This window comes from Lissotriton vulgaris, chromosome 9 (assembly GCF_964263255.1).
Source record: "Lissotriton vulgaris chromosome 9, aLisVul1.2, whole genome shotgun sequence".
Taxonomy (NCBI): domain Eukaryota; kingdom Metazoa; phylum Chordata; class Amphibia; order Caudata; family Salamandridae; genus Lissotriton; species Lissotriton vulgaris.
The window spans coordinates 24,121,219-24,145,388 of record NC_141697.1 but is presented as its reverse complement, the minus strand read 5'-3'; the positions used below and the strand labels follow the sequence as shown (position 1 = coordinate 24,145,388).

The following is a 24,170-nucleotide window of genomic DNA, read 5'->3' as shown; positions in this document are numbered from 1 at the left end:
AGTACCCTGTCCTCATAAAGAGTACAGGGCTGTTGTGATTCTAATAAATATACTGTTTATTTTCATAACACTTGTGTGGTGTCCTTTCACGTGATGTTCAAGGGGTATGTGATGGTATAACAGCTGGCTTAACACGCCCTCTAGAGTTTAGCCCGAAGACTGCTCGTATCCACGCTACTAGGATAGCTGGTCTAAGGTTGACTTACAACCAATCACCATAAGGGTCATTTGGACCGATGCATAGTGGTCGCTAGAATAGCGAACGCTGCATATCGGGCCAACTTCTCACAGAGACCACCTGTGGGGAGCTGCCAAATGCAGGTGGGACTTCTCCCTCTGAATGATGCTACATACGCTATATGGCTCACCTGGCAGGGCTGCGACCCCACGGTATAACTTCTCGAACTGGAACGTGAGGGGCACGGCTACTCCGATTAAACAATACAGCATTCACACTTACCTTAAGCAATGACACATGCATATAGCATTCCTACAGGACACACACCTGACGTGGGCAGAGCTGCGCAGGCTACACGCATATCTGGGAGAGTGTCGTACACCACTATCCTCAACAACGATGTCTGACAATGTATCGATGGGAGTGTTGTACACTGCTGCCCGGGGCATGGGTATCTCAGTGTATCTATGGAAGTGTCATTCACTTCTGCCCCGGGCATGGGTATCTCAGTGTATCTATGGAAGTGTCATTCACTTCTGCCCCGGGCATGGGTATCTCAGTGTATCTATGGAAGTGTCATTCACTTCTGCCCCGGGCATGGGTATCTCAGTGTATCTATGGAAGTGTCATTCACTTCTGCCCCGGGCATGGGTATCTCAGTGTATCTATGGAAGTGTCATTCACTTCTGCCCCGGGCATGAGCATCTCAGTGTATCTATGGAAGTGTCATTCACTTCTGCCCGGGGCATGGGTATCTCAGTGTATCTATGGAAGTGTCATTCACTTCTGCCCCGGGCATGAGCATCTCAGTGTATCTATGGAAGTGTCATTCACTTCTGCCCCGGGCATGAGCATCTCAGTGTATCTATGGAAGTGTCATTCACTTCTGCCCCGGGCATGGGTATCTCAGTGTATCTATGGAAGTGTCATTCACTTCTGCCCCGGGCATGAGCATCTCAGTGTATCTATGGAAGTGTCATTCACTGCTGCCCCGGGCATGGGTATCTCAGTGTATCTATAGAAGTGTCATTCACTGCTGCCCCGGGCATGGGTATCTCAGTGTATCTTAGAAGTATTGTACATTCCTGCCTCACCTCGATGCCTCTTTCTTCTCAGGTCATCCATATCACGGGCCGGTTGCGGCTCAGGGTCTCCCTGTCTCACGGACGCTCGATTCCAAGCCAAGTCATGGGCCTGGTGGTGGTCGCTCACGCTTTACCGCCCCCAACGATGAACGAAGTCAGAATCGACTGCCACATGTTCGTCACCCGCGTCAACATGGACCTAAACTTCATCTACTGTGAGAACAGGTGCGTGTGGCATTCTGTATCTACAACCTGACGGGGCATTAACAGCAGGAACATTGCCAGCCATTGGAAGAAGGGACAGGGCATTAAAAGCTCTGCCAGCTGGGGATAGACTATGTGCATGGCATTAACACCAGCAGCCTTGCCAACCATGGAAAAAAGGACAGGGCATTAACAGCACTACTAGCTGGGGAATGACTGTGTGTAGGGCATTAACAGCAACAGTATTGTCAACCTTTAAGAGAAAGGACAGGGCAGTAACAGCTTTACTAGGAAGGGAATGGTGAGAGGTGGGGCATTAACAGCAGGAGCTTTGCCAACCATGGAAAGAAAGGACAGGGCATTAACAGCACTACCAGCTGGGGAATGACTGTGTGTAGGGCATTAACAGCAGGAGCCTTGCCAACCATGGAAAGAAAGGACAGGGCAGTAACAGCTTTACTAGGAAGGGAATGGTGAGAGGTGGGGCATTAACAGCAGGAGCTTTGCCAACCATGGGAAGAAAGGACAGGACATGAACAGCACTACTAGCTGGGGACAGACTATGTGCAGGGCATTAACACCAGCAGCCTTGCCAACCATGGAACGAAAGGACAGGGCATTAACAGCACTACCAGCTGGGGAATGACTGTGTGTAGGGCATTACCAACCATGGGAAGAAAGGACAGGGCACTAGCAGCTTTGTCAGCCACAGAATGAAAGGACGTGTGCCGAGAGCATTACCGGCTGGATATTAACCAGAGATGGGGCATTACTACCAGGAGCACTGTCCGCCAGAGAGTAAAAGGCTATGGGTTAGATGTACAACGCACAAAATAGCGCTTTGCAAATTGCGAGTCTTTTGCGACTCACAATTTACGAAGCACTATTATGGATGTACAACAGTGTTATTACACTGTTTTGCGATTCCCAATGGGGTCGCAAATAGAGAGGCTCATGAATATTAATGAGCCTCTCACAATTTGCGACCCCATTGGGAATGACTGGCACTCCCAGGTATGGTGGCCTGCTGGGCTCAACAGACCACCATGTCTGGGACTGCTTTTAAATAAAGCAGTTTTTTTTTTATTCCTTAAAGGAAAACGGGATGCATTTAAAAAAGAAAAAAACGAAACGTTTTCGTTTCATTTTTGTAAGGCCAGGCAGTGGTCCCTGGGACCACTGCCTGCCCTTAAAAAATATTTTCCCCTGCGTTCCCCTGCGATTGCAAAGGGGAAGGGGTCCCCTTCCCTTTTGCGACCCCTTTACCACCCCCTTGAAGAGGGTGGTAATTTGAGAGTGTTTTGCGACCGCAATTGCGGTCACAAAACATTTGTACATTGATTTGAGGACGCAATTAGGAAGAAAACGCCCCTTCCTAATTGCAACTCTCAATTCCTAAATAGCGAGTCGCAAATTAAGTGCGACTCGCTATTTAGGAATTGTACATGTCCTCAGTGATTTTGCGTGCGCTAACGGGTGTGCAAACCTGTTTGCGCATGCAAAATCACATTGTACATCTGGCGGTATGTCTTCAACAGCGGTGCCAGACGGGGCCCGAATAGCATTACTAGTCTGTGAAGGACCAATGGTAGTGTGGAAGCCACTAGGAGCAGACCATCTGAAGGATGAAGAGGCAGATGGGGAACAAAAGAACTTGTCATTGTAAATCCCACCCGGGGGACTGCCAGACCTAAGGGCCGATTCACTAACTTAAGACAAAATCCTAAACTTACTACTTTTAGTATTCACAGAAGTTAGGATTTTGTCTTAAGACAGACTTAAGACAGACTTAAGACAGACTTAAGTTAAGATTCTATCTTAAATCTGTCTTAAGATGTCTTAAGTCTGTCTTAAGACAAAATCCACACTTCTGTGAATACCAAAAGTAGTAAGTTTAGGATTTTGTCTTAAGTTAGTTCTGTGAATCGGGCCCTTTGTGATTTCACGTCAGTTCGTTGAAATCCCCATTCACCCTTTGGTTCTTGATATTCTATGCATGTACCTTGGAGATCTGTGATTGGTTGGTTCATGCTGCTCTCTCATTGGTCTCTGCTCCTCTTGTGCAGGATTTCTGATTACATGGACATGTCTCCGGTGGATATCGTGGGGAAGAAATGTTACCAGCTGGTCCATGCCGAAGACGTGGAGGGAATCCGGCATTGCCACCTCGACTGTGAGTGCGCTGTGCCCATACGTCTGTTTGAGGCCCCTTGGCTGCGATCCCTTCACACTGTGCAGCATCTGGCTAGCAAATGTATGTCTCAAGGCCATCCGTCTGTGTCTGACCAGTCCATGTTCATGTCCCTCTGAGGCCTCCTACTGTGGCGATATTAGGGGTGGACGGAATGTGCGCAGTTGCGCTACGCAAAGCTCTGCGAAATGGTAAAAAATCTTCGCGAGCTGGCAGAGTTCCGCAAACACGCGGAATTGCTTGTTCCGCTCGTTCGCGATGCTTTTTTCCTGTTCGCGAACACTGTTTGCGTGTTCGGGGGGGGGGGAAACTTGAGAACATGTACTTTGAAAGCGCAAACAAGCAAAAAATCAAGCGGATCAAATAATTTTTGGCAATTCCGCATTCTCTGCGGAATGCAAAATTACCCAAATTCCGCAAGCGGAACAGAATTTACCACCCAGGCCTAGCATATATTACTGTGGACTCCTATGGTTACTGAGTCCTTACATGTCTGTGAGGCCATCTCCAATGGCTGCTGAGATCTTATGTCTCAGAAAGGCTGCCTGTCTTCGGAGTTCTTATATCCGCCTCAGCAGTCACTTATGGCTGCTGTGTCCTTATGTTTCTCTGCTGCAGCTGCAGAGCCCTCTGCTGCCTGGGGCTATATGGTTGCTGAGTCCAAATGCCATTGTGAGTCCCTATGGCTGCTGAATCCCTAATTCTCTTACGGCCTTCCATAGGGCTGCTGTATTTATATGCTGCTGTGAGTCCCTATAGCAGGTGAGTCCTTCTCTCCCCTATAGTCAACCCCTATGACTGTCGAGTTCTTATTTGCTTGTGACTGCTGAGTCCTTACGTCTCGCAAGTCCTTACCTACGACAGTTGAGTCATTGTGTCTCTCAGTGTCTTTGCCTATGGAAGTTGAGCCCTTATGTCTTTAACCCCTTCCATGCTGATGACGGCCAGGAGCCGTCATGGCACACAGTGCTCGTGTGCTGATGACGGCTCCCCGCCGTCATGGCCTCACCCGCGATCGGAATGTGCCGCACAGGTGCAGAACCGCGGCCGCGCCCAAGGGGTTAAAGACAGACCCTTAGCTGTTGAGTCCATATGCTGCTATGAGAACCAATGGTTGTTGAGTCCTTATCTTCACCCAAACCATCTACTTATGAGTCCCGATGACCCTCAAAGACATCGGCTACAGCTGCTGAGTGCTTAAGTCTCTCTAAGTTGTCTCTTAGGACTTCCAAATCCATCCGCTGGTCGAAGGCGTTTTGCTTGTGAATTCTTACTCCCCCACCCCACACTGTTGCTTATGTACCCATGAGAGCTACTCTACGGCTGATGAAGCCATATGTACCCATGAGGAAAAAGGTTCCTATGGCTGCTTAGTGCCTAAGTCTCTCTAGCCTGCACTAAGCCGCGGCCCGTTCAGGTAAGAGCGCTGAGGCGGTGGGGCCAGGTGGGGGAGATTTTGACGGACGACCTAGAGGGAAAATTAAATAAGTAATTCTTTTTCCCTCGTGGTTCTCTTGTCAAAATCCCCACACCTGGCTCCACCGCCTCAGCGATCTTACCTGCATGGGCCGCGGCTGCTTGAGGCTGCTGATCCGTATCCTGCTGTAGGGCCCTATGGCTGCTGAGTCCTTACCTCCCCACGAAACCGTCTATTTTCCTGTGGCTACTGAGTCCTTATCCTATAGGAAGTCCCTATGGCTACTGAGTCCTTATCCTATAGGAAGTCCCTATGGTTGCTGAGTCCTTATCCTGCAGGAAGGCCCTGTGGCTGATGAGTCCTTATCCTATAGTAAGGCCCTATGGCTGCTGAGTCCTTATCCTATAGGAAGTCCCTATGGCTACTGAGTCCTTATCCTATAGGAAGTCCCTATGGTTGCTGAGTCCTTATCCTGCAGGAAGGCCCTGTGGCTGATGAGTCCTTATCCTATAGTAAGGCCCTATGGCTGCTGAGTCCTTATCCTGCAGGAAGGCCCTGTGGCTGATGAGTCCTTATCCTATAGTAAGGCCATATGGCTGCTGAGTCCTTATCCTGCAGGAAGGCCCTGTGGCTGATGAGTCCTTATCCTATAGTAAGGCCCTATGGCTGCTGAGTCCTTATCCTGCAGGAAGGCCCTGTGGCTGATGAGTCCTTATCCTATAGTAAGGCCATATGGCTGCTGAGTCCTTATCCTATAGTAAGGCCCTATGGCTGCTGAGTCCTTATCCTATAGGAAGGCCCTATGGCTGCTCAGTCCTTATCCTATAGTAAGGCCCTATAGTTGCTGAGTCCTTATCCTATAGTAAGGCCCTATAGTTGCTGAGTCCTTATCCTGCAGTAAGGCCCTATGGTTGCTGAGTCCTTATCCTATAGGAAGGCCCTATGGTTGCTGAGTCCTTATCCTATAGTAAGGCCATATGGCTGCTGAGTCCTTATCCTATAGTAAGGCCTTATGGCTGCTGAGTCCTTATCCTACAGTAAGGCCTTATGGCTGCTGAGTCCTTATCCTATAGTAAGGCCTTATGGCTGCTGAGTCCTTATCCTATAGTAAGGCCCTATGGCTGCTGAGTCCTTATCCTGCATTAAGGCCCAATGGCTGCTGAGTCCTTATCCTATAGTAAGGCCTTATGGCTGCTGAGTCCTTATCCTATAGTAAGGCCTTATGGCTGCTGAGTCCTTATCCTATAGTAAGGCCCTATGGCTGCTGAGTCCTTATCCTACCTTAAGGCCCTATGCTTGCTGAGTCCTTATCCTGCAGTAAGGCCCTATGGTTCCTGAGTCCTTATCCTATAGTAAGGCCCTATGGTTGCTGAGTCCTTATCCTGCAGTAAGGCCCTATGTTTCCTGAGTCCTTATCCTATAGGAAGGCCCTATGGCTGCTGAGTCCTTATCCTATAGGAAGGCCCTATGGCTGCTGAGTCCTTATTCAATAGTAAGGCCTTATGGCTGCTGAGTCCTTATCCTATAGGAAGGCCTTATGGCTGCTGAGTCCTTATCCTATAGTAAGGCCCTATGGCTGCTGAGTCCTTATTCTATAGTAAGGCCTTATGGCTGCTGAGTCCTTATCCTATAGTAAGGCCCTATGGTTGCTGAGTCCTTATCCTGCAGTAAGGCCCTATGGTTCCTGAGTCCTTATCCTATAGTAAGGCCCTATGGCTGCTGAGTCCTTATCCTATAGGAAGGCCCTATGGTTGCTGAGTCCTTATCCTGCAGTAAGGCCCTATGGTTGCTGAGTCCTTATCCTGCAGGAAGGCCCTGTGGCTGATGAGTCCTTATCCTATAGTAAGGCCCTATGGCTGCTGAGTCCTTATCCTGCAGGAAGGCCCTGTGGCTGATGAGTCCTTATCCTATAGTAAGGCCATATGGCTGCTGAGTCCTTATCCTGCAGGAAGGCCCTGTGGCTGATGAGTCCTTATCCTATAGTAAGGCCCTATGGCTGCTGAGTCCTTATCCTGCAGGAAGGCCCTGTGGCTGATGAGTCCTTATCCTATAGTAAGGCCATATGGCTGCTGAGTCCTTATCCTATAGTAAGGCCCTATGGCTGCTGAGTCCTTATCCTATAGGAAGGCCCTATGGCTGCTCAGTCCTTATCCTATAGTAAGGCCCTATAGTTGCTGAGTCCTTATCCTATAGTAAGGCCCTATAGTTGCTGAGTCCTTATCCTGCAGTAAGGCCCTATGGTTGCTGAGTCCTTATCCTATAGGAAGGCCCTATGGTTGCTGAGTCCTTATCCTATAGTAAGGCCATATGGCTGCTGAGTCCTTATCCTATAGTAAGGCCTTATGGCTGCTGAGTCCTTATCCTACAGTAAGGCCTTATGGCTGCTGAGTCCTTATCCTATAGTAAGGCCTTATGGCTGCTGAGTCCTTATCCTATAGTAAGGCCCTATGGCTGCTGAGTCCTTATCCTGCATTAAGGCCCAATGGCTGCTGAGTCCTTATCCTATAGTAAGGCCTTATGGCTGCTGAGTCCTTATCCTATAGTAAGGCCTTATGGCTGCTGAGTCCTTATCCTATAGTAAGGCCCTATGGCTGCTGAGTCCTTATCCTACCTTAAGGCCCTATGCTTGCTGAGTCCTTATCCTGCAGTAAGGCCCTATGGTTCCTGAGTCCTTATCCTATAGTAAGGCCCTATGGTTGCTGAGTCCTTATCCTGCAGTAAGGCCCTATGTTTCCTGAGTCCTTATCCTATAGGAAGGCCCTATGGCTGCTGAGTCCTTATCCTATAGGAAGGCCCTATGGCTGCTGAGTCCTTATTCAATAGTAAGGCCTTATGGCTGCTGAGTCCTTATCCTATAGGAAGGCCTTATGGCTGCTGAGTCCTTATCCTATAGTAAGGCCCTATGGCTGCTGAGTCCTTATTCTATAGTAAGGCCTTATGGCTGCTGAGTCCTTATCCTATAGTAAGGCCCTATGGTTGCTGAGTCCTTATCCTGCAGTAAGGCCCTATGGTTCCTGAGTCCTTATCCTATAGTAAGGCCCTATGGCTGCTGAGTCCTTATCCTATAGGAAGGCCCTATGGTTGCTGAGTCCTTATCCTGCAGTAAGGCCCTATGGTTCCTGAGTCCTTATCCTATAGGAAGGCCCTATGGCTGCTGAGTCCTTCTCCTATAGGAAGGCCCTATTGGTGCTGAGTCCTTATTCAATAGTAAGGCCTTATGGCTGCTGAGTCCTTATCCTATAGGAAGGCCTTATGGCTGCTGAGTCCTTATTCTATAGTAAGGCCTTATGGCTGCTGAGTCCTTATCCTATAGTAAGGCCCTATGGTTGCTGAGTCCTTATCCTGCAGTAAGGCCCTATGGATCCTGAGTCCTTATCCTGTAGGAAGGCCCTATGGCTGCTGAGTCCTTATCCTATAGGAAGGCCCTATGGGTGCTGAGTCCTTATTCAATAGTAAGGCCTTATGGCTGCTGAGTCCTTATCCTATAGGAAGGCCTTATGGCTGCTGAGTCCTTATTCTATAGTAAGGCCTTATGGCTGCTGAGTCCTTATCCTATAGTAAGGCCCTATGGTTGCTGAGTCCTTATCCTGCAGTAAGGCCCTATGGTTCCTGAGTCCTTATCCTATAGGAAGGCCCTATGGCTGCTGAGTCCTTATCCTATAGGAAAGCCCTATGGTTGCTGAGTCCTTATCCTGCAGTAAGGCCCTATGGTTCCTGAGTCCTTATCCTATAGGAAGGCCCTATGGCTGCTGAGTCCTTATCCTATAGGAAGGCCCTATGGGTGCTGAGTCCTTATTCTATAGTAAGGCCTTGTGGCTGCTGAGTCCTTATCCTGCAGTAAGGCCCTATGGTTCCTGAGTCCTTATCCTATAGGAAGGCCCTATGGCTGCTGAGTCCTTATCCTATAGGAAGGCCCTATGGGTGCTGAGTCCTTATTCTATAGTAAGGCCCTATGGTTGCTGAGTCCTTATCCTGCAGTAAGGCCCTATGGTTCCTGAGTCCTTATCCTATAGAAAGGCCCTATGGCTGCTGAGTCCTTCTCCTATAGGAAGGCCCTATTGGTGCTGAGTCCTTATTCAATAGTAAGGCCTTATGGCTGCTGAGTCCTTATCCTATAGGAAGGCCTTATGGCTGCTGAGTCCTTATTCTATAGTAAGGCCTTATGGCTGCTGAGTCCTTATCCTATAGTAAGGCCCTATGGTTGCTGAGTCCTTATCCTGCAGTAAGGCCCTATGGATCCTGAGTCCTTATCCTATAGGAAGGCCCTATGGCTGCTGAGTCCTTATCCTATAGGAAGGCCCTATGGGTGCTGAGTCCTTATTCAATAGTAAGGCCTTATGGCTGCTGAGTCCTTATCCTATAGGAAGGCCCTATGGTTGCTGAGTCCTTATCCTGCAGTAAGGCCCTATGGTTCCTGAGTCCTTATCCTATAGGAAGGCCCTATGGTTGCTGAGTCCTTATCCTGCAGTAAGGCCCTATGCTTCCTGAGTCCTTATCCTATAGGAAGGCCCTATGGCTGCTGAGTCCTTATCCTATAGGAAGGCCCTATGGGTGCTGAGTCCTTATTCAATAGTAAGGCCTTATGGCTGCTGAGTCCTTATCCTATAGGCAGGCCTTATGGCTGCTGAGTCCTTATCCTATAGTAAGGCCCTATGGCTGCTGAGTCCTTATCCTACAGGAAGGCCCTATGGCTGCTGAGTCCTTATCCTATAGGAAGGCCCTATGGTTCCTGAGTCCTTATCCTATAGGAAGGCCTTATGGCTGCTGAGTCCTTATCCTATAGTAAGGCCCTATGGCTGCTGAGTCCTTATCCTACAGGAAGGCCCTATGGTTCCTGAGTCCTTATCCTATAGGAAGGCCCTATGGTTGCTGAGTCCTTATCCTGCAGTAAGGCCCTATGGTTCCTGAGTCCTTATCCTATAGGAAGGCCCTATGGCTGCTGAGTCCTTATCCTATAGGAAGGCCCTATGGGTGCTGAGTCCTTATTCAATAGTAAGGCCTTATGGCTGCTGAGTCCTTATCCTACAGGAAGGCCCTATGGCTGCTGAGTCCTTATCCTTAGGAAGGCCCTATGGTTCCTGAGTCCTTATCCTATAGGAAGGCCCTATGGTTGCTGAGTCCTTATCCTGCAGTAAGGCCCTATGGTTCCTGAGTCCTTATCCTATAGGAAGGCCCTATGGCTGCTGAGTCCTTATCCTATAGGAAGGCCCTATGGGTGCTGAGTCCTTATTCAATAGTAAGGCCTTATGGCTGCTGAGTCCTTATCCTATAGGAAGGCCTTATGGCTGCTGAGTCCTTATCCTATAGTAAGGCCCTATGGCTGCTGAGTTCTCCTTATCCTATAGGAAGGCCCTATGGCTGCTGAGTCCTTATCCTACAGGAAGGCCCTATGGTTCCTGAGTCCTTATCCTATAGGAAGGCCCTATGGCTGCTGAGTCCTTATCCTATAGGAAGGCCCTATGGCTGCTGAGTCCTTATCCTATAGTAAGGCCCTATGGCTGCTGGGCCCTTATCGTGCAGTAAGGCCTTATGGCTGCTGAGTCCTTATCCTATAGTAAGGCCCTATGGCTGCTGAGTCCTTATCCTGCAGTAAGGCCCTATGGCTGCTGAGTCCTTATCCTATAGTAAGGCCCTATGGCTGCTGAGTCCTTATCCTATAGTAAGGCCCTATGGCTGCTGAGTCCTTATCCTGCAGTAAGGCCCTATGGCTGCTGAGTCCTTATCCTATAGTAAGGCCATATGGCTGCTGAGTCCTTATCCTATAGTAAGGCCCTATGGCTGCTGAGTCCTTATCCTATAGTAAGGCCCTATGGCTGCTGAGTCCTTATCCTGCAGTAAGGCCCTATGGCTGCTGAGTCCTTATCCTATAGTAAGGCCATATGGCTGCTGAGTCCTTATCCTATAGTAAGGCCTTATGGCTGCTGAGTCCTTATCCTATAGTAAGGCCATATGGCTGCTGAGTCCTTATCCTATAGGAAGGCCCTATGGGTGCTGAGTCCTTACTCAATAGTAAGGCCTTATGGCTGCTGAGTCCTTATCCTACAGGAAGGCCCTATGGCTGCTGAGTCCTTATCCTATAGTAAGGCCCTGTGGTTGCTGAGTCCTTATCCTGCAGTAAGGCCCTATGGTTGCTGAGTCCTTATCCTATAGTAAGGCCCTATGGCTGCTGAGTCCTTATCCTATAGTAAGGCCATATGGCTGCTGAGTCCTTATCCTATAGTAAGGCCCTATGGCTGCTGAGTCCTTATCCTATAGTAAGGCCATATGGCTGCTGAGTCCTTATCCTATAGTAAGGCCCTATGGCTGCTGAGTCCTTATCCTATAGTAAGGCCCTATGGCTGCTGAGTCCTTATCCTGCAGTAAGGCCCTATGGCTGCTGAGTCCTTATCCTATAGTAAGGCCATATGGCTGCTGAGTCCTTATCCTATAGTAAGGCCTTATGGCTGCTGAGTCCTTATCCTATAGTAAGGCCATATGGCTGCTGAGTCCTTATCCTATAGGAAGGCCCTATGGGTGCTGAGTCCTTATTCAATAGTAAGGCCTTTTGGCTGCTGAGTCCTTATCCTACAGGAAGGCCCTATGGCTGCTGAGTCCTTATCCTATAGTAAGGCCCTGTGGTTGCTGAGTCCTTATCCTGCAGTAAGGCCATATGGCTGCTGAGTCCTTATCCTACAGTAAGGCCCTATGGCTGCTGAGTCCTTATCCTATAGGAAGGCCCTATGGTTCCCGAGTCCTTATCCTATAGGAAGGCCCTATGGTTGCTGAGTCCTTATCCTGCAGTAAGGCCCTATGGTTCCTGAGTCCTTATCCTATAGGAAGGCCCTATGGCTGCTGAGTCCTTATCCTATAGGAAGGCCCTATGGGTGCTGAGTCCTCATCCTGCAGTAAGGCCTTATGGCTGCTGAGTCCTTATCCTATAGGAAGGCCTTATGGCTGCTGAGTCCTTATCCTATAGTAAGGCCCTATGGCTGCTGAGTTCTCCTTATCCTATAGGAAGGCCCTATGGCTGCTGAGTCCTTATCCTACAGGAAGGCCCTATGGTTCCTGAGTCCTTATCCTATAGGAAGGCCCTATGGCTGCTGAGTCCTTATCCTATAGGAAGGCCCTATGGCTGCTGAGTCTTTATCCTATAGTAAGGCCCTATGGCTGCTGAGTCCTTATCCTGCAGTAAGGCCCTATGGCTGCTGAGTCCTTATCCTATAGTAAGGCCCTATGGCTGCTGAGTCCTTATCCTGCAGTAAGGCCCTATGGCTGCTGAGTCCTTATCCTATAGTAAGACCCTATGGCTGCTGAGTCCTTATCCTATAGTAAGGCCCTATGGCTGCTGAGTCCTTATCCTGCAGTAAGGCCCTATGGCTGCTGAGTCCTTATCCTATAGTAAGGCCATATGGCTGCTGAGTCCTTATCCTATAGTAAGGCCTTATGGCTGCTGAGTCCTTATCCTATAGTAAGGCCATATGGCTGCTGAGTCCTTATCCTATAGTAAGGCCTTATGGCTGCTGAGTCCTTATCCTATAGTAAGGCCATATGGCTGCTGAGTCCTTATCCTATAGTAAGGCCATATGGCTGCTGAGTCCTTATCCTATAGGAAGGCCCTATGGCTGCTGAGTCCTTATCCTATAGTAAGGCCCTGTGGCTGCTGAGTCCTTATCCTATAGGAAGTCCCTATGGCTGAGTCCTTCTCCTATAGTAAGGCCCTATGGCTGCTGAGTCCTTATCCTATAGTAAGACCCTATGGCTGCTGAGTCCTTATCCTATAGTAAGGCCATATGGCTGCTGAGTCCTTATCCTGCAGTAAGGCCCTATGGCTGCTGAGTCCTTATCCTATAGTAAGGCCATATGGCTGCTGAGTCCTTATCCTATAGTAAGGCCTTATGGCTGCTGAGTCCTTATCCTATAGTAAGGCCATATGGCTGCTGAGTCCTTATCCTGCAGTAAGGCCTTATGGCTGCTGAGTCCTTATCCTATAGTAAGGCCCTGTGGCTGCTGAGTCCTTATCCTATAGGAAGGCCCTATGGCTGAGTCCTTATCCTATAGTAAGGCCCTATGGCTGCTGAGTCCTTCTCCTATAGTAAGGCCCTATGGCTGCTGATCTCTGCACATGTCTGTGTGTGCCACCAGAGAGCCTCAGAGCTGACTTCCGGTTGGTGAAGAGGGGAATGGGGGCTTCTGTGTTTTTAGTGCTACGAGGTCCCAGTCTGTGACAGAAAGCGCTGTGAAGGTGTAACGTGTTATTTAAAACTTGCGTTGCGCAGTGTCAGCCAGCCGGCCACAAAACGGACAGAAGATAAACAAACAATTTCAAACTAAGGATCTTAGTAATATGCAGACTGTGCCTAGTGCAAACTATGTGTTACCTGCCCTTTAAAAGAATCACCTCACAGCTCACTGGCCACCGTACAATTCCCCTAAAAAATAAATCTTTGTGAACAGGAAGCTTCAAGTGACTCCATGAAATAGCGCCAAGACCCGCTCCTTAGCAGCCTTGGCACTTGCACAGTAGCCAAGTGCGTGCGCACGTGGACGTTTCTTTCAGGGGCAGAGCGGCCGTCGGGTGAGACGCCCGTTTCCTTAGGTTCGCCCTCCCTCAGCGTCACAGCCCCGGAGACTCCCCCCCCCTCCACTCTATCTGGGGCAGGGGTTCCCACCCTGCGGTCTCAGGGCCTCTGGGGATCCGTGAGCCTCCTCTGGGGTCCGCCACTACTTAGAAAATGAAATAATATTAACAGATTAATAAAGTGCACATAAATAGCGAAGCTAAATGTAGAAGTGGAAATGTTAAAACGTTCTGTAAATGTGAAGGAATTTGAATCTGGAGGCTAAACATTCAATGAGTCTCCTCGGATTGATTCGCGGGAGGAGTGCACGTGCATCAAATAGAATACAGTGTGGACGAGGAGTGGCCTCAATTGAATTTAAAAAAGCTCCAACCTTCATATTACATTTTTTTCATTTATTTTGTACGTGTTTGTAATTTAAATAAAAAGTATGATCATTTGTGTATTTGTTTGAATGGTATTTTTCTGTATTTTTTGTGTATTGTTTTGCGGTTCAAATCATCGACAATGCTGAGGCCCGGGGCTAGCAGTCATAACTCAGTGGGGGGTCCTCAGATTCCAATAATTTGCAAGGGGGGGGGGGGGAGGCTGAGGTGCCTGGGTTCAAGTAATGATAAATTGTGTGTCCCCAGAAGTCAAAAGCCAGTGCATCTCAAATGTCGTAATTAACCACCCTGGAGTGTTACCATTTAACATAAAGTAGGGGAGCGGTTTAGTCAAATTTAAAATGTTTGTGCGCATCGTGCCCCTCAGATCCCGTCCACTTCGACCTCTGGTAACACCCCTGAATGTTGCATAACCATTGTTATTCTGGGGAGTGAAACGCCGACATTTACCCCCTCCTCTGAGCAGGTAGGGGGTGGGGAGTGTCGCTGCGGGGAGGGTGCTATAGCCTTTGGGGGGGGGGGGGCATTGTCTTTTAAGTAGTTGCTGGAGGCGGCAGGCCGGTGGGGGCTTGCCTCTGGCTGAGTGTGAATCTGCTCCCAAAACTGGGCCGGTCACCTCGGGTCCAGAAACAAGAGAGCACTCAGAGTCAGGGCCGGCTTTAGGGCAGTGCGACCGGTGCAACCACACCGGGCGCTGACCTGTGGAGGGGGTGCTGTGTTTAGCAATAACTTATGATTGAGAGATGAGGGGCACTTATGCCTGGTGGAAGTGAGAGAATCCGAGGGGGTGGTCATGGGTTGTGGGGTCGGGCCCTGCTCAGAGTTGCCTGGGTCAGTGGACCCCAGTCACCGCCATCCCCAGGAAAACCACTCCTGGGGGCCCGTAACGAGAGCCTTAGAGGTGGTCGCACCATTCAAGAGCGAAGGGTAGGAGAATGACGTAAGCAGGGGTCCCAACATCAAGAAGAAGCCTATGTGCGGAGGATCACAAGGTGAGCACAGCAGCCGAGAGAAGCAGGGATTTAACGAAATCTCGAGGAATTGGGAACAAGTTGAACAATGTTCTGAGTTTGTGGACGAGAGAATGTGCAGGTTGTGGGAGACTCGAGTGTGCAGTGAAGAACCACTGGCCCTGCTAAGCTGTTCTACTAAGAAAATAGTTGTAGAGGGCACCACGGAGGGCGTGAGAGAGGGGGCCCGTCAGAGACCGAGAGGGATGCTTCTGGGGGGGAGGGTGTGACAGCTACTTGTGCTCTTGGGACAGCCATCCCCAGATGACCCTCCACTCCATCAGACTGCACTCTGAGCAAGAAAGGCTCTGAAGTGGTCACTGGCGCTGAAGGGCAGACCCCCCCGTCACTCAAGCATCTGCTCCTTGAACGTCACTTAATAAAAAAGAAACATTTTCCCCGGTGACTTTCCGCGTTTCCTTACGGGGCAGCGCCCCGCCCCCATTTGTCTGAGTCCTTATTAGGCCTAATTAAATGGACAATATGAATTTACTGCTTCTCGGCGACTCCGGCGTGTTCTGCTTTAGAGCAAAGATGATTAATGCAAATACATATTACTTGAGATAACCATTTAGCAGCTAATTTAGCCAAATTTATTGCAGCCTTCGGTGCTTTTTCATTGCAGCAGGCTGGGACAAGGACAGGCTGCGGCGGTGCGTGGGGGAGCGCTGCCCTCCAGTGGCGGCGCGGGGCAGCGCACCCAGTGACAGTGGAGGGATGCAGTGCAGACCCAGCCCTGGGCTGCCAGCCTGCAGTACATGCATCTGAGGGGTGGGCTGCACCGGGGGTAGGTCCCTTCCGGCGGGGGCGAGCCTGAGGCTCAAGCTTCCCTCAGACATGGAGTGCCTAGAGTCCCACAGCCATCCTTTAAGCGCCTTTGACCCCTTCCGAGGATCCTTCCCTCCAAGGTCTCGGGTCTCTTTTCAGGGCCGCAGGGGCGTAAGGCAGACCCCCCACAAACCCCCGCGGTGGAGGAAGGGCCCCAGGAGGGCCACTGTGAGAGGGCCAGAGCGGGTGCAAAGACAGAACACCGGTAGCTGCAGCCACACCCGGCTGCTCAGGAATGTATTTGTAATTATGAGGTATTGGGATCTGAGACCTTCTGTGTCTCTGCAGCAAACACTGCACCCCACTGAGATGCCTCACCAGTGGATACTACTGCCCGCCAGATATAGATGTGATCACCTCTGTCGGCTCCGGCTCGTTTTAATTCCTTTTCCATTGCTGACATTTACTTTCCACCCCCCCCCCCCCCCCCCCCCCGTCGCCCTCATAACCTGTTTTCTCCAGCAGCGCGAGACCATACAAATGGCAAGAGAGCTGTGCAAATCTGATCACTCCACTGTAAAGAAACAAACAAAAGTGAAAAACATTGTCATTTACAAGTCCAAAACCTCTAACATCCACGGATGCGCGACCAATTGCATTTCAAATGCTTGTTTCCTTTTTCTATGTGTTCGGCAACTGGCAGCACACCCAGAAGGAGAAACTCACCCCCATTCATTGTTTTCATGCAGGAAGGTGCCCCTTCCTGCACAAAAACGATCATTTCCACAACACAGACACCTTTGCACAGTGGTGCACAGACTCCTGCTTTAGCGCACGGCAGCCGTTGTGCGCCAGCGCTGGGTAAGGGGACGGGATTGCGCCGCATCTCATAAATAAAGCGCATTCTTGCTCTCTTCTTTTGATGTAGAGTAGCACAGCAAGAAGGCTTACGGTGCTGTCCTATGCCAAAAACTTGTAAAGTGCCCCTTCCTGCACAAAAACGATCATTTCCACAACGCCGACACCCTTGCACAGTGGTGCACAGACTCCTGCTTTAGCGCACGGCAGCCGTTGTGCACCAGCGCTGGGTAAGGGGACGGGATTGCACCGCATCTCATAAATAAAGCGCATTCTTGCTCTTTTCTTTTGATGTAGAGTAGCACAGCCGGTGCTGTCCTATGCCAAAAACTTGTAAAAGTGTCCCTTCCTGCACAAAAACAATCATTCCTACAACGCAGACACCCTTGCACCATGGTGCAAAGTTGCTTGCATTGGTTGCAAGGCAGACAATTGTGCGCCGGCGCAGTGGAAAGGACAGGAATGCGCTGCATCATGTAGATGCCGAGCATTCCTGCCCTTTTCTTTTGGCGCAGGGCAGCCCAGCAAAGTGACCTGCCTGCCCGCCGTGCATAAAAAACGAGTAAAAACGCTCCTTAGGGGCTTATGTACAAGCCCAGTGCCCCGCCGGTGCGTCACTTTTTTGACACACCGACGGTGCAGAGTGCAGGCCCCTCCCTACGAGGCCACCCAAAGCTACTCGACGTGACCTTTCATGTCCTCGTAGATATCGAGTACGGCAAAGCAGCACAATTCGCTGCGTTGCGTCACTCTGCATCAAAGAAGCGCTCCATGGGCGTTTCACGCAACACCCTTGGATTTTGACCCATTTCCGGATTTAAGAGGACTTGTAATCCTGGGAATGCGTCATAAGCCGACATCTCCCAAGAGGAGGCGCAACAAAGACAAATAACTTTACTTCTCCTCAATCTTTTATTCTTTCTACGCAGCACACATAGAAGGAGGAAAACGCCTCCATTTATTATTTTATTGCAAGAAGGTGTCCCTTCCGGCACAAAAACAATACTTCCTGTAACGTAGGCACCCTTGCAAGGGTACTTGAGTTGATGCGAGGCAGCTAATTGTGCCCCAGCGCAGTGGAAGAGGACAGGAATTTGCTGGATCGTATAGATAAGACACATTCCTGCCCCTTTCCTTTTGACGCAGGGCAGCTCAGCAAAGCGACTTGCTCCGCTGCCTTGCATCAAACACGAATAAATCAGCCCCACAGGGGCCACGTAAAGGGGCCCATGTGTGACGCAGGGAGCTCATTTCGATTTATGAGGCTACTCAAAGCCGCCCTGCGTGGCTTTGTGTAGCCTCATAAACCATGAATAAGGTGACGCAGCGCAAATCGCTGCGTCGCCTTACTCTGCGCCCAAGAGGCGTTGCGGTGGGTTTTCCCACGCGACACCCATGGAGTTTGACGCTGCCACAGATTTACAAAAACATGTAAACCTGGGGAATGGCCGAGTCCTCCCGAGGTGAGGCGTAATGAGGAGAAATAACTTAATTTCTTCATGTTTTTTCCTCCACCCATGTGTGGCATTCTTCAGCACTCATAGAAAGAGGAATGTGCCTCTTAGGATTGCTTTTGTGCTGGAAGATGCCCCTTCCTGCTTTAAAACCTCCTCCCTACAATGGAGGCACCCTCGCATATGTAAATGTAAATTGATACTTGTATAGCGCACTACTCACTTGCAAGGGTCTCAAGGCGCTTGTACGAATAGCGCTGTGGAACCCATCCTGGCTTTCCCTGTGAGGCGTCCACTCCTGGGCACCCCCAAGGTGGAGGCCAGGCATCCTTAGCGTTGTGGGGGCCGTTGTGGAGATTAAGCAAGCTATTGCCCAGAGTTGTAGAGTGGGACCAATGATTAGAATAGGCACTGAGGCGAGAATTATCAGGTCTGTGGAATTATTTGAGCCCAAGACCCGCCGAGGCTGGGAATTGAACCCTGGTCCCAGGCTAGACCTCTGCATCAGGGTCTGCCGCTCTAACCATTGAGCCACACTTCTCCACATCATAGTGCGAGGGTGCCTACGTTGGCACTTGGTTGCAGAAACAGCACCAGTGCAGGAAAGAAAGGACAGAAATGTATTGCATTGCATAAATACGGTGCATTCCAGCCCTTTCACTTTGTCGCACTTTGCTGCATTGCGCCAAAATGCCATAAATGAGCCCCACAGTGCTTTTTCAGGAGCAGGCGGGCACTTGGGGAAAAATCTCACGGTACCTATAATTCTTGCATTTCCTTGTTGATACTGTCCAGTTTGTGTCAAAGTCCAAAATGAAGATGATTTGTGCAATAAGTTGAGTTCTGTGCACCAATCAGGAGCCCAACACCCAGGATACATATGGCAGTATTGATGCGTGATGACACAAGCATATTGTCCGTACATTTTGATTGTAAGGTACATCTCTCATGTCCCATGAGGCTATATTTCAAATTCATCAGATCTTTAACTCTGGTCACCAGACGACCCCTGTCCCCCTTGTATTTTCCATCTGGTGGCTCAGGTTATTCACGCTGCTCTGCATCAGCTCATGCATTCATCCTAGAGGCCCAATAAGCTGCTGGAAGATCTGAAACATGCATGTGCAGTTTTGTTGTTTAGAAACAACTGCACCTCCAGGTAACTATCCCCATGGTCCCCTTCTCACTCTGTGCCTCAGAAGTCAGTAAACAAACACCTGTTTCAGTTCATCTCTAAAGGTTCTTTCCTCAGTCCCTGGTTATCTGACTTCCATCCTCCATCTCAGTCCAAAATGTGTTGAGAATGGTCTTGGACCAAGGAGGGATGCAGCCCTGGCCTCCTCCACCTCTGTGCTGCCTTCGACACTGTTGGCCACTCTGTTCTGATAGGCGAGCGGGCGAGTGCTGGGGGTGGCAGAGCTGCCCTGGAGTCAGGGCGGCCTTGGGCATGGGCAGGCTGGGCCCTGGACTGGGGCACCAATAGTCCGAGGCGTGCACCCGGGAGCTGCCCGGGTTAATGTCATTCAAACGACAGCAGCTCGTCCACCCCACGTGGTCTCAATCGGGTCCGTTTAAGACTCTCTAATCAGTTCTTAATGTACCTCAATGTATTTGCTAGCACCCCATCCACCCTCTGCCCTCCTCCCATCTTCCTCACACCTCCTGCTGGCACACCACAACAACCTCCTGCCCCCAACAAACACCAGATTTTCTTTCCGCCCACGGCGCTGTCCCGGTCAGTCTGATTTGCGGCCTGGCCTGACTGGCATTGTTGTGCTCCTTTCTGAGAAGAAGACAAGCAGTCATCATGGCCCGTTTAGGTTTACTATGAAAAGATTCTCTTTCTTAGAGCCCTTCACTTTAAGGTGCTTATTTACAAGCCAAATACGCCACCGTAATGTCCTTTTCAATGGCGTTCTGGAGGAGCCCTGGCCTTACCCATATCTACAAAGTCATATAAAGCCACCCTACGTGGCTTTTCATGGCCTTGTAGATATGGTGTGAGACAGTGCAGCGCCAGGCGCTGCATTGCCTCACACTTCCTTTGGGAGGCGTGTCATGGGTGTTGTGGTGGGTGATCCCACTTAACACCCGTGGCATTTGACACGTTCCTAGATTTACAGTAAGCTGTAAACCCGGGAATGCTTCAGAAGCCTCCGCCTCCCCAGGGGCGGCGTAATGAGGAGAAATAACTTTCTTCTTCCTTGTTTTTCCTCTTTCTATGTGTGCTGCATTCTGCAACGCACATAGGAGGGAAACACCTCCATTTATTTGTTTTTGTGCCGGAAGGGGTCCCTATCAGTCCTGCAATGCAGACACCCTTGCACCCCAGTTCAAGGGGGCCTGCGTGGCGCATGCCAGCAATTGTGAGCCAGCACAGTGGAAGAGGACATGAAGCTGCCCTATCTCATAGATACAGCGCATTCCTGCCGTTTCCCTTTGGTGTAAAGCAGCGCAGCAGGAAGGCTTGTGGCGCTGCCTGATGCCAAAAAGTAGTAAATGGGGCCCTCAGTTTTACTGGCTCTGTTGGCAAACCCGATCCAAGATTTCCCGCTATCCTCCATGTATTGTTGGGGGAACATACTTTACAATGCAACTTTTACCACGCAGTGCCTTTACGACGCAACTTTTACAACGCAAACCATTACAACGCATTGCGCTGGGGGGCGCTCTAGGATAGGGAATAGGTTTAATGTACTATCCAACACCTTCCCTACTATCCACGGGGACTGGAGTTGGAATAGTAAATTAAACTATTCACTATCCAGCGCCCCAAAGCACTATGCGTTGTAAAGGCATGCGTTGTAAAAACCGCGTTGTAAAGGCATGCGTGGTAAAAGCATGCGTTGTAACGTCATACATCCGTATTGTTGTCATGTGTTCTTTTGGAGTTTTTTCATGCTGCCGGTGTAGAGTGCGTTGCCGTAGTGGAGTCTGCCGCTGACGAGTACGTGACTGTTTACCTTGTCTCCCTGGGGATCCACTTAAAGATCTTTCGGAGCAGGCAGAACTTGTGGAAGCAGGAGGATGAGACAGCGTTGATCTGGCAGTTCATTGAGAGCGAGGAGTCCAGGATGATACTCAGGTTTTGTGCGTGGTCCGTGGGTGTGGGGGGGGGGCTGAGGGTAGTGGGCCACCAGCAGTCACCCCAGGTGGAGGGCGTGGAGTCCAGGATGAGGCCTTAGGTCTTCTCTTAGTTGAGCTTGAGGCAGCTGTCCTTCATCCAAGAGGCAACAGCCTTCCTTCCGCTGTGGAAATTGTTCTTGGCGGCTTTGGGTGAATCGGAGAGGATCAGCTGGGTGTCATCAGCGTAGGAGACAATGTTGAGTCTCTGGTTTGTGGTGAGGGTTGCAAGCGGGGCCTTGTAGATGTTAAAAAGGGTGGTGCTCAGGGAGGAGCCCTGTGTCATTCTGCTGATGATTTCTGTGGATTCTGAGAGAAAAGGCGGAAGTCTGAGTGTGTGTTCGGCCGGTGAGGAAGGAGCGGATCCAATCGAGGGCTTTGTTGCAGATTCCGGCGTTGTGAAGTCTGACACAGAGGGTGTCGTGGGAGACAGTGTCAAAAGCGGCCAAGAGGTCCATGAGGATGAGAGCCCCCGGTTTGCCTCTTTTGAGGAAGATGGATGTTACATTTTGTATATACTTATGGTCATTATATGTTATGTCCCTTTAAATGCATTGCATCTTTCAGTGTTCTCACCACTATTCTTAGAACCTGTACTGCTGCTAGGCACCAGGTCAGTTGCCACTGTTCCTGCCTGCCAGCCAGATGCTGAGTTGCTGTGCTGCATTACCAGAAATAAATACTTCAAGAAAATACCTGCTTTTGCCTGATTTCTAACAAAATTTGGCGACGAGGGTCAACAAGGAAACATATTCTACTCCATCAACTTAAGAAGCAGCACAGGTGTGGAGTAAAATCATTTTTTGTACTTTCAAGCAACTTGGAACCCAGAAGAACTACTTTAGAAGACGTTTTCTTCTACTTCACTGAAAATCCGGTAATTCCTTTCTTTTGTATCCTGAAGAAATACATTTTCATATGTATTTGTACTTTTAAGACTTGTGTTTTCATTTGAAACGTCAGCATACTGAAGCACGAGCTTGTTTACCTGATCTCGGCATGCTTTCCGCAGAGCGAGCCTCTCTGTCATCGTGGGACTCGAGGACAACTTAAAGCAAAACAAGACGCTCTCCTTCGCGTCATCTCCTCGACCCGTGTGAGTAATCATAACTGCTACAAGGCGCATGCGCGCATTCACGAGAGGAACACTGCTCTTTAAGACGTCGTGACGCAAGGAAAACGGAACGTCCCACGTCACTTCTGAAACAACGTGCCGCCATTTTGTATTTCCGTTACCACGGCAACGAGTTTCCGAGTCGATCAGTGCTAACTTTTGTTTTGTTTTCGACTCGATCTCCGCATTTTCGAGTCTTTTGCTTCACCGATGCATTCTTTGGATTGACTTCAAGTAAATGGTGAAGTGGTGGCGTTTACGCTATTTTTAGGATTTGCTTCGTGAATCTTACTTTCTGGATGGATTCAAAGTAACTTGTGACGCTTACGATCCATGTTATTTTCAGCTTACATTTAACTACAATACTAAATTCCTATGAGTCTGCATTTAATATTTTCTTTATTGTTTTGCTTATCTGTTGCCATTCATTTATTCAACGCTGAACTTCTTTAGTATTAGTGGATTTCATTTATATATTAAGCCACACATTCTGTAAGTCATGGCCATGCAATTCGATCCACCGGACAAATTTTTACAAAATAAAGGGGATCCTCCCTTGCCTTGGACACGTTGGAAGGAGGAGTTCATTAATTATATGAAGGCAATCGACGGGGAACGCATGGGAGCTGAAAGGAAGAAGAGCATCCTATTACACTGTTTGGGATCAGAGGGACAAATGGTATTTAGGGCTCTCCCACAAATTCCACCTGCTGAAGGTGAGGGTGAAGGTACTAATGTGTACAAGGAAGCCTTATTGAGACTAGAGAAAAGGTTTAAACCTGTTACAAATATAGCCTTAAATAGATATAAGTTCTATACCAGAGCACAACATGATTCTGAATCGTTTGATGATTTTATTACTGCTCTCAGGTCTTTATCCATTCATTGCAATTTTGGCACGATCTGTGATGAGATGTTACGTGATCAAATTATCGTTCACGTCAAAAACAAGAAAACACAAGAAAGACTTTGGGAGTTAGGAGATCCTAAATTGTCCGAAGCCATTGCCATTGCTAAATCGTTAGAACAGTCTGAGAAGTGGATGAGTACAGTTAAAAAACATACTGAACATAAAACTGAGTGTGTAGATGAAGTTTGTGCACTCAAACGCACAGAGCCTCATTCAAGTGCAGGGTCTCATCCCAGTTCCAATTTTAATTCCAGCAGGACAAATTTTCATGGTACTGTAAGAAAGTTTGACAAAACATATGTATGCTTTAGATGTGGTAGTAAAACTCATCTAGCCTCATATGGTGGTTGCCCTGCTATTAACAGAGAATGTAGGAAATGTGGTAGGATGGGACATTTTTCCAACATGTGTAAGGACATAAAAAGATCAGTTCCGAACACACAGGTAAAGATGGCATCTGTGCTGGAAGAATCTTCAAAGGCATGTAAGTGTGAATGTGCGGGTTACCATTGTGATGATAATAAGGGTTTTGTGGTATTTTTGAAAGAGGCTATGTCGAATGTTAATGATCCTACTGACTCTTTTGGTATAAAAAAACCTTTATGTGAAGTTGAAGTGTTGAATATCAAACTGGACCTTATGGCTGATTCAGGTTCTCCATGGACAATTATCACCAAGGAATATTTTAATATCAAATTAAGTACGGTTCTCTGTCTTGAGAACATTTTACCACCTGATATTTGTGCTTTAAGTTTCAATGAAAGCAAAATTGATATGTTAGGTTTTTTTGTTGTAGATCTCACGTTCAAAGGAAGATGTGTAAGTGTCAAGTTATATATAGCTCTCAAAGGTATTAATGTACTGGGTTGGAGAGACCAATGGAAGTTTGGGATTACTCTCAATCCTCGTGCAGT

At 49.0% G+C, this 24,170-nt stretch overlaps 1 protein-coding gene across 1 annotated transcript in view; it reads left to right on the top strand.

The window, feature by feature from the left end:
- Positions 1 to 24,170, top strand: part of NPAS3 (neuronal PAS domain protein 3) — a 1,714,960-nt gene that overhangs the window by 1,660,040 nt on the left and 30,750 nt on the right. Inside the window, exons 7-8 of the mRNA XM_086936951.1 lie at positions 1,295 to 1,488; positions 3,534 to 3,640. Of these exons, the coding sequence (XP_086793077.1) occupies positions 1,295 to 1,488; positions 3,534 to 3,640 (301 nt within the window). The remainder of the gene's footprint in view (positions 1 to 1,294; positions 1,489 to 3,533; positions 3,641 to 24,170) is intronic.